This window comes from Phascolarctos cinereus, unplaced genomic scaffold (assembly GCF_003287225.1).
Source record: "Phascolarctos cinereus isolate Bilbo 61053 unplaced genomic scaffold, phaCin_HiC Scaffold_3;HRSCAF=262, whole genome shotgun sequence".
Taxonomy (NCBI): domain Eukaryota; kingdom Metazoa; phylum Chordata; class Mammalia; order Diprotodontia; family Phascolarctidae; genus Phascolarctos; species Phascolarctos cinereus.
The window spans coordinates 254,664,547-254,675,860 of NW_027555736.1; the positions used below are offsets into that span (position 1 = coordinate 254,664,547).

The 11,314-nt window shown below is 37.6% G+C and overlaps 1 gene segment (V, D, J or C); it reads left to right on the top strand.

The window, feature by feature from the left end:
- Positions 1-9,913: 9,913 nt before the first annotated feature.
- LOC110203680 (Ig heavy chain V region 5A-like) lies at positions 9,914-10,507 on the top strand. The segment is given in 2 exon segments: positions 9,914-10,038; positions 10,122-10,507. Coding segments are annotated over 2 exon segments (417 nt in total).
- The last annotated feature ends 807 nt before the right edge of the window (positions 10,508-11,314 follow it).

Below are 11,314 nucleotides of genomic sequence, written 5' to 3' on the forward strand. Positions count from 1 at the left end.
TTGGAACACATTAACTGTTGCTGGAACTGTGAACTGATCCAAACTTTTTATAGCGCAACCTGGAATTATGCTCAAAATTTAGAAAACTGTTTATAACCTTTGTCCCAGAAATACTATTATTAGATCTGATTCCAAGCTGATTTAAGGGAAAAAGGAAAAGAATCTATGTGTTCTAAAATAACTATAGCAGCTCTCAAAGAACTGGAAATTGAGTGGATGCTCATCAGTTGGGGAATGGCCAAACAAGCTGTGATATATGATTATGACAGAATACTACTGTGCCATAAGAAATGATAAGCTGATAGATTTTAGATAAAACATAGAAAGGCTGAAATAGTGAAGAAATAATGAAGAATGAAATAAGCACAATCAGAAGAACATCATATCCAGTAACAGCAAAAGTATTCTAAGAACACCTTTGAATGACTAAATCATTAGGAGTATTAGAAATACTCAAATCAAGTTCAAAGGACCTATGAAGGAATACACTATCCATATCCAAGAAAGAACTGATGAATAGAAGAATGTATGTTATGGTTTTACGCATACATGCATACATATACATATATATACACACATAGACACATACACAAACTTATTTATGTTTAATGGTAGCCATCTCTAGGATGAGATGGGGAGGGAGGGACAAAAAAGTGCACAGCAGAGAACTAAATAAAATTTAAAAAGCAATACAGACAATCAGGATAGCTTTGAAAGTGACACGTAGTATTACATAGTTGTTTTTAAAAAGCAAAGGGTGAAATGGAAATTCATTTCTTTATTAAATCCTCCTTTTTGTTATGCTGTTTATATAAAGTTCTTCTCTTGTCTTTTTGTATTTAAGTTTAAAATAAATAAAAATGAAAAAATAGATTGCAATATGCATACAAAAAAGAAAAGGTTAAAGAACAGGGGGTAGGATTTCGAGTATTCTCTAATTATAGAAGAAATGGGAGGGGTACTGAATCAAATGCACATTAACAGGATTTAGCCTTCTTGAGAATTTTTGCCTTTTCTTAAGAAACTACAGTAAAGTTAGAATGGTTGAAATGGGTGAAAAAATAATGTGAAGGAATTTGTGAGATTTAGAAAAGGAGGAAAAATAGATATTACAATGAATGTCCATTGTATGTGTTCCTCACCCTGGAAAATCCTCTAAGATATTTCTCACGCTGAATAGCATAATAATTATAACATTTGTCTCCCAGAGTTATTAGGATAAAAAATGACAGTATTTCTAAAACTCTTTGCAAACCTTAAAGAGCAATATGAAAGGTAATTATTGTTATTGTTATCATCATGGTGATGGATGAAGAAAAAGATATATAGTCTCTAACTTTCTGTGAGATCAGCTAAGTGTGTTGATGTTACTAAAGAGAATTATGCAAGCATTAGGTTTTCAAACCAACAACAATGAAAAAGCTAGCTAGGCAGCCATGGTGCCTTGGAAGACAAACAGATCCATGTCCAGAACAACTCTGATCACTTACTGATATAAATTTCTTTACTCCTTCATTAAAGGCATTTCAATCATCCTCAGGGAAACTGAAAAGCATGTTTAAAGGAGAATGAGGTCATATACATGTGAAAACATACTGTCTGAAGAGGACTGAGAGAAACTTTCCACGTTCATGACAATTTAACTATATTCTTTTTATTTTCATAGTGTTTTATTTTTCCCAATTATATGTTAAAACAATTTTCAAACTTTTTTAAAAAAGTTTTGAGTTCCTAATTTTATCCTTCCTATCCTCCTTTCCTACCCTTCCCCATCTTTGAAACAGTAAGCAATTCAATATAGATTATACATGTGCGTGCAATGGTTTAAAACATTTCCACATTAGTGATTTTGTATAAAAAGAATTGAACAAAAAAATGAAAGAAACAAAGTAAAAATTGTTATGTTTCAGTCTGCATTCAGTCAATATCAGTTCTTTCTCTGGAGATGGATAGCATGCTTCATCATGAGTCCTTTGGGATTATGCTGGATTATTCTATTGCTGAGAAGAGCTAAGTCAATCATAGCTCTTCCTCACACATTACTGCTGTTACTGTATCTACTGTTCTCTTGGATCTGCTCAATTCACTTTACATCAGTTCAAGTAAGTCTTTGCACGTTTTTCTGAAACCATCCTGCTCGTCATTTTTTAGAGCACAATAATTTTCCACCACAATCATATATCACAGTTTGTTCAGCCATTCCTCAGTTGATGGGCATTCCCTCAATTTCCAGTTCTTTGCCACCACAAAAGGATAACCTTTGATCCAGCAATACTACTGCCAGGTCTATATTCCAAAGAGAATAAAAAAGGGGAAAGGGCCTACTAGGAAATTATAACTACATTGTACACAGTGTATTGAATTTTAATTTTTTTCTAAGATCAGGAAGCAGCAACTGAAAAATGAAAATACAAGTCCTGTGCCAGTGAAGGAAAAAAAAAATACAAAATTGACATAGTTCAGATTCTATGCATTATACTAGATTTCACAATGCCAATGGCTGATACGAAAATAATTTGTTTTTTGGAAAGGTCCTAATGGACCTTATAAACTTTACCCTTCTTCCCCACCTTCACCCCCCCTCCCCCGTGGAATAAGAGTACTGACCTACCTCATTCCCTGCTCAGTAGAGAAGAAAAAGAAAATCAAAAAGAACAGGGAAAAGATATTCTATCTCCTGAGGACATAGTGACAACAGACTTGGGAGCCCTGAGTAAGGAGAGAGGTGGCTCCATGTGGAAGCCACACATAAATATATATGTCTATATATGTATATATATTCCAATTCTAAAAATAAGCAAGGGCCCTAGAATGAACCATGGGAGCCAAGGGACAGGGGCAGAGATGGGGAGAAAAAAGTAACCCATGCAGATTCAGTTCAAAATCAATCAGAAATAGGAGGAGATTGACTCAGAAAATATCAGAAACAGAGAAGCTTTATAAGCATTCTCTTGGTATGAAAACAATTGGAGTGATGGGTAATGTCAACCAGGCCATAGCTGGTCTCTAACATGTGCTTGGCAGGCATCAAACAAAGAGACAGGAGAGTCAGGAATCAAACAGAAGCTTAATTTCTAAGTGAGGAAAATGGCTGGCAAGTATGAACACATGTACCGGAGCTCCATCCCTAGTGTAGGATTTGAGGCATTGTGGGGAGATCTCAATAGTTATAGCAGTGGCTAGGTAATGAGCTCTGACAGTGACAAGGAAGGGTAAAAGCAATAATTTGACAAGTTTCATTCAAAGCAGGGCTTCATGACTGCAACATGGGTACTAATGGTGCTTGTCCATACTCAGAGACCACCTGATGCTGGTGTGTAACAATTCTGGGATTTTGGTATGGCTCTGATCATCCAGATGGTGAGCACAACGTATTGTTTTCAAAGGAACTTCAGGGCACAGCCTGATTGATGGGCCTTAGCTCTGGAAAACTAGGCGTCTCCTTGCATCTTGGCAGGAAGGACAGACACTGTCTTTCTCATCATGAATACCATACATTATTATTTCCTTTTTGTAATTACTATTTCATTTTAAATGATCAACAATCACTTCCACAAGCTTTTGAGTTTTAAATTTTTCTTTCCTTCGCTCCCCACTTCTCTCCCCAAGACAGTGCACAGAATGCTATATGCTAATATTATATATTCTTAGTGTCATAAAATGTTCTCCAGGACTTTAGAACCAGTTCTGGGGGATCTTTCTCTTTGCATTTCAGGGAGAGGACTAACCCCAAGGTTATGGCAGCTGCTTTTTCTCTTGTTGAAGAGAGGACAACATGCAGACTTTTCGTCCCTTGGCATGAAAACCAGCCCAGAATCTCTAGCTCTAGGAGAGGAGCTTCAGTCTTGTGTGGCTTCTCCTTTACCCTGAAGACAGACCCTGTGGAGCCTCCACACTGGGATTTGGGCTGAATTGGATTTTTTTTTGATGACACAATCGGGGTTAAGTGAGTTGCCCAGGGTCACACAGCTAGTTAAATGTAAAGTGTCTGAGGCTGAATTTGAACTCAGATCCTCATGACCTGAATGCCTGTCTTTTGTCCAGTAAATCACCTAGCTGCCCCTTGAATTGGATTAAAAAAAAATTATTGTATTTTTAATTCACAGAAGAAAACAAACATTTCTGTAACACAGTACCATAAAAAAGATGATTGGACACGAAACTGCAAAGCTACCATGCACAACTTGCCATTCCCTCCAAATGTACAATAATATTATCAGGTAAATTTCTCTCCCTCCCACCTCCCCAACACTAGAGACGGATGCAGATACATATATATATATATATACACACACATATATATATGTATGTATGCATGTATGTATATGCATATATGCATATAATTGTTCTATACATACTTCTATTTATCAGTTCCTTCTCTGGATATGGTTAGCGTCTTTCTTCCTATGTCCTTTATTTTTAATTTGTGTATTCCTAATACTCAAAATTACTTAGCTGCTCATAATTGTTCTTAAAACAATATTGTTTTTACTGTGTACAAACTCTTGGTTCTGCCCACTTTGCTCTTCATCATTTTATGCAACTCTTTCCTTCCTTTCTGATTTGGAATTTTATTCTGATCGTTTTCCAAAGTAGAATTTTGAACATGGAGAGACACTGTTGTTTTGGCAAGACATGACTGTTGTCTTTAAATGCAATCTTTCTGTCTTTTTACCTATTCAGTGCGATGCTTACCTGGTGGAGTTTGGCAGAGATGTGAGAGAGCATGCGGAGTCTCTTGCTCCTCTCCTGTAAAGCCGTAAAGATTCCTGTAAAGATTCACCCTTAGTGACTACTGGATGCACTGGGTCTAATGTGATTCAGGGAAAGGGCTAGGGTGGGTCTCAGTTACTAAGAACGATGGCAGTGGGAAATACTATGCATTTACCATGATGTGTTCTTTGATACCCAAGTATTTCACTCTCAAACATTTAATTTCAGGAAAAAAATTCCCACTTTGGCCTTACCAAAAAGTGTATGTCCTTTCGTTTTCTTTTTAAGTTCATCATTTCTCTGGCTGAGATGAGAGGTATATTTCATCTTCAATCCTTGGGATTCATGTTGTATATACTGTATTGACCCAATTCTAAATTTTTTTAAATTATTTTTCTCTATAATGGTGCTGTCATTGCATAAATTGTTCTTCTAGTGATACTCCTCTCTCAGCAGTTCATAGATGTTTTCCCAGTTTTCTCTGAACCTGTCTATTTCATCAGTTCTTGTGCATCAACAGCATTCCAGTATATTAATGTACCATGATTTATTTAATGTAACAGGTCCTTATATTCCTATATAAATGTTAGCTAATGTAATAATAATAATAACTACAATTACCATTATTATTATTAGATATATTACTCATACACACAATTTCTTATTGCGCACCAATATTCTATTATGTTCATGTTCCACAATTTATTAAGCAATTGTCTAATTAATGGATATCTACTTTATTTCCATTTTTTTGCAGTTTTTATCAAATAAGGAGCTTCTTCTTAAATGCCTGATATTTTGTAAATTTTTGGTTGTTCCAAGGTGGTATCATCTAAGGAGAGATGTATGCTACTCTCCTGGCCTATGCTCTGGTCTGTGAGTGACCACAACCACTCTTTACCTCTCTGGAACTCCAGTGTGATTGTAAGCTCTGATGTACTAGTGCTCCTCCTTGCCCCAGGACTGCCACCCAGGAATGTGACCCTTATGTGAGTATAGGCAAAACTACAGAGTCCTTCCTCAGGGCTTGTAAAGAGACTCTGTAATCTCCTTTTGACCAGTTGCTTGACCTCCTTACTGTCTTTGGGCTGAGAACTACGGTAGCAGCTGCTACCATTCCTGATTCAGTGGTTCCCAAGGTGTGCTCCTGCTTTGCTGTGGCTGGGGCTGTGCTGGCATGGCCTGCATTGGAGTATGCTTCACTTTCACCTGGGTGCTACAGACTTTCCTGCTGACCTAAATTGTCCAGTACTATACAGTGGAATTGTCTAAATACCAGCATCAGTATCTGTGGGCTAAGAGGTCTGCAAACTACCACTGCTGCCACTGATTCAGCTGCCTTGAGACCTACTCCTGGTTGCTGAGGTCCGGTTTGCACTAGTATGGCCTGCACTGCATTGTGCTCCTCTCGCCCTGGTGCCCAGACCTCTCTTGCTGAACTTCTTAGTTTTCTTAGGCTGTCAAATGGTTTCACTCTGTCTTTTGGTGGATTCTGCTGGTCTAGAATTTGTTTAGAATCATTATTTAAAGGTATTTGGAGGGTTTGGGGCAAGAGTTCAAGTGAGTCCCTGCTGTTACTCTGCCATCTTGACTCCATGTCTCGATTTATAAGCTTTTGGATTTGCCACTTTTTTCCAGGTGACCTATAATCCTTAAGCTGTCTTTTTTGTATCCTTAGAGAGAAATATATTTTACTTATATAGAGATGGTATTTTTTTTTAATGTTACTGGTTTTTACTCTTCTCCTTTGAGACTGTTCTTGTCTTTTGTATACTTATATTCCCAATCACTTCTTCCTTCTGTTTAATCTTTGGTGAGATTTTCAACCATTTACTTCATTTTTTCGATGCTGCCAATTACGTCTGTTATGCAGGAGATAAATTCAACTTTCACACTTCTCTCTCTCTCTCTCTCTCTCTCTCTCTCTCAGCAATGGAGTTAAGTGAGTCACCCAAGGTCACACAGCTGATAAATGTCAAGTGTCTAAGGCCTGATTTGAATTCAGGTCCTCCTGACTACAGGGCCAGTGCTCTATCCAGTGCACCACCTAGCTGTCCCCAACTTTCACAACTCTCATTTCTTTCCTGCACTATTTCTTGCAACATTAGGAAAACATTCTGCTGTGACTCCATGCTGTCACTTCCTAAGAGAATTTGGGAGTCCATAGAGCCTTCTATTGGTTCATGTATTGATTAATTTTTCTTTGTATTGCAATATTTATTCTTCATTTGGAATTATTTAGGATTCACATTTCAGTGGCCTCAGTCTCCACCCATGTGACTTCTGAAAGGCCAAAATGACTTCAGGTGGATGCCAGGACCTTTTCCTTCAGATCTGGTGGAGTTGTATACATTTTGAATTCCTCCTCCAGTTCCCTCTGTTCCTTAGTTTTTATAGCTAAGAACTGCTGCAGCACAGCATACTGCCATACTGCCGCTCCAAGGAGAGCAAAAATCTAGTTTTCTCTATCTCCACCTCTGCTGCACAGTATGGATTAGAAAGAATTTAGTTCTGCTGTAAGCCATGGGTGTAGTTGTGCCACCCCTCCAAGGGTTTAGGAGCTGCTGTGAGGGGGAATTTTGAGTGATCATTTTAGGGATTAGGTATAATAAGCCTACTCTCTTGTTAATTCATCAGTTTGCTGCTTTGTTAGAATTCATGGTGCTTAGGTACTGTTGCTAGCTGAAACCACTTTTTCTTCTCATGCATTATTGTTATTTTGGAAACATTTGAGAGGTTGTGAGGATTGGAGAAGATAGAGATTTCTCCATTTTGTTAGTCACTTGACTAAGAATATATGATCAGATTTTGCTACAAATTTAATTATATTCTTATCGAAGGAAATAAAAAAAAAATTTCCCCAGAGAGTGTGATTTCCAATGTAGCATTTTTCTCTTGGTCTACTCCTCTACATCATGTTTACAGGTTAGATGATCAAGAGGTCAAGAACCCCAGGTATTTGTGAGTCCACACTCAAGGACCCAAACCACTTGACACTACTAGTTCAAAGTAAGGAAAACAATTAGAGTGTGAACCTTTCAACTACAAATATGAGGCTCACTTTCCCACAAATATACACAGAATCAATGGGAAGAGTGGGTCCATGAATACTCTGCTACTAAAAGGTCCATGTAAGGAATGCACTTGGCGAAGTCCACTGAAGTCTCTGCCACTTCAAGACACTGACTTCCTTTCTCTTATTGTGGAATTTCCGTATTGCCCTTTAAAAAAGTTTTAAAATTTATTTTACTTTGATTTATAAAATAAAACAACCATTTCAATAATATAGTATAATAAAAAGTGACTGCATATTAAACTGAAAATCTATTATGTACAGCATGCTATTCCCTTTAAATAAGTTTAAATAAAGTTTTAAAAAGTTATCATGTAAATATCATTTTTTATTCCCCCCCACCCTAGAGATGTCTTTTAGAATCAAATATTCATATTTGTAAAAATCATTCTATAATCTATTTATCAGTTCTTTCTCTTTATGCAGATAATATCTTCTTTTACATGACTTTTGTATTTAATCTGGGTATTTGTAATAGTCAAAATGCTACTTTTAGTGGGAACAGTATCCTTGCTGGCCAGTTCTTACAATTGGATTCCCTGGGGCTGCTTTTCTCCTTAGGTCAACTTCTGAGAGCAGAGCTGATTCTTCCTGTATTCAAAATGGAGCTGGCTATATTGTTGTTTTTTTTTTATATCAAGGCAAGGGGCATGGCTAATCTAGACTTTGATTGCATGGCATTAATTACCTTCATCATATAAGCAAGCACCCTCAAAACTCTCAGGTTTATCAAAAGTGTTCATGTTAACTAAGGGAGTTAAAAATATTAAGCTTTATTGAAATTTGCTTTACAAACAGTGAATGAGACACTCCCAAGTTTTGAAACCTTTAAATCATTTTATGTCTGAAATGGGAAAAGTTTAAAAATCTAAGACCCTTATACTAGCGTGTATGAAACGATGACTTACTAACTCAGCACTTGAAGAGTACCAATGTATGCTTTTCTCTTCTATAGTCACTGAACTCTGTTCACAGCTCTGTTGTATTATAAATTATCCTTAATTTGGTAAATAACGGAGGAAGAAGAAGCCACCCAAAATGCTAATAATAATACTTGGGGAAAGAAACCAAATAAACATGACTCAGACTCCTTTGCTTTATGATGAAGACTTCATAGCTGCAATGGTGATTAAGAGAGGGATTATTGGCTTTTTATTTGTTTTTTTTTTGCCCCCACTGAGTTCAATCCTTGAGAAAAAAGAAAGATGATCCTGGAAATATTCTAGATATAGAACTCTAAAAGTATAAGGGCCCTGAAATTATAAATATCCCTTCTTTAAAAAAAAAAGAATGTGGAAGTGAGAATGGAAGTGTGTTTCTGAGCATACAATTAAATATTCAGCAGGTGGCAGCAGACCTAGATGTTCTGGGTGATGAGATTGGTACTTCAACTATGAGGATCATCTCATAGAAATCTTAGCGACACTTGATCCATAAATCAGATTATTAGGTCAATGTCACAAAGGATAACAGTTTCTCTCTCCCATTGCATAGGCTATGTCTGTCTGAGGAACAAGGGTATCTGTTGGAGGAGACTTGCAAATCTCTTATTGTGAATTGTGACTTTCAAAACTCAATTTCTCCACCTAGAAGATTTAAAAATGGTATATCAGCTATTCCCATCAAGGCAATGAGTGACCGTAACTGAAACTATGGGTAAATAATTTTGGTGAAATATAACCCTAGGTAAAAGGAGATGAAAAGTTGAGTTAGGAAGCAGTAGAGTACCAAGGATCAGGAAAAGTGACCTGAGAAGAAACTGATTCACATAAGAGATTCAGTCTGTTGGTCATTGGAAACTGAAGATGTTTGAGGAGCTTTGGCAATCAGAAATGGGCCTAAGATCAATTAGAAATTTATTAGGAGCACAGAAAAGCATACTACAAGTAATCCAACTGTTTAGAGTAATAGAAGGGATGTGGGGTCATTGACACTGAGTCAAAATCATCAGTTCTGAGAGTCTCAGTGTCAACCACATTCCCCAGTCCTTTGCAACTAGTTCTAAGAGAACTTTCAGAAGTTCAGGAAAGGAACTTCTCCCTGGGAGGAAGTGTTCTTCCTCTTTTTGAATAGAGCAAGATATGCAAATTGTGTCCCTCCCTACTGGGATGAAAAGCAGCCCCAAACCTGTACCTGTACCTTTTGGGGGAAACAAACTCAAGCTCTCTGTGTCCTTCCCCTCAGAGGACTAAGCTGGAAACTCACCATGAAATTTAGGCTGAACTGGATTTTCCTTCTCACCATTTTCCAAGGTAGTTTTATGGAGAGGAAGGGACAATGTGAAGTGGTGAGTTCATGTGACTATTGACTTTAATGCAGTATCTCTGTGTTTCAGGTGTCCAGTGTGATGTGGAGCTGGTGGAGTCTGGGGGAGATGTAATACAGCCTGGGGGATCTCTGAGTCTCTCCTGCAAAGCTTCTGGATTTACTTTAAGCAGCTACTACATGAGTTGGGTCCGCCAGCCTACAGGGAAGGGACTGGAATGGGTTGCAGGCATTAGCAGTGGTGGAAGTAAATACTATGCAGACTCTGTGAAAGACCGATTCACCATCTCCAGAGATAATGGCAACAGCATCTTATATCTACAAATGACTTCCGTTGAGACTGAGGACACAGCTGTGTATTACTGTGCAAGAGACACAGTGAGGAAAAGGAATGTGAGACCAGATAAAAACTTCCCCTGCCAGGAGGTGAAATATCAGTGAGGTAAGAAGTGGAGTGAGCTAATGATGCAGAAAGTAAAAGATGCCTATATCCAGGAACAGGTGTAGAGTGAATTTCTATTTATGGCTTGTGTCGTTGTTGTTTTTTTATTCTATCCCAGGAGAAATCAACTTTTCCAGTAGCTAGCTATCATTCTTAGTGCCTCACTCTCAGTCCCACCTCTACCCCATAATCAATTGGTAGTTACATATTGTCCATTCTACTTTTATCACAAATCTACTATACTCTCCCTTCTCTCCTCAAGGTACTGCAACCACCCTGAGGTAGGCCTTTACTAACTCATGCCTGGACTATTATGCTAGCTTGATGTTTGTTCTCCCAGCTTTAGTATTCTCTTCACTCCAGTCCACACTAAACTCAGCTATTAATACTACCTTCCTAAAACATAAATCTGGCCATTTCCCCCAAGTTCTGTGATTCCAGAATAAAATATAAATTCTGATTTGCCTTTTAAATCCTTTTATAGCCTGGCTCCTTCCTGTCGTATTCTACCTTAGTCCTTTGCACATACTCATTAATCCAATGACACTGATCTCCTTGCTGTTCCTTTCACAACAGATTCCATCTCTCTACTGTGTATTTTCACTGGCTGGAATTCTTTTCCTCCTCAACCCTGCCTCCTGGCCCTGTTGACCTCCTTAAATCTTACCTAACATACTCCCCACCTTCTACTTTTCCCATCCTCTCTAATTCCAGCTTTATGCTGCATATATACATATACATACACACACAGAGATATAGATAGATAGATAGATAGATAGATAGATAGATAGATAGATAGATAGATAGATAGTGCATTATTA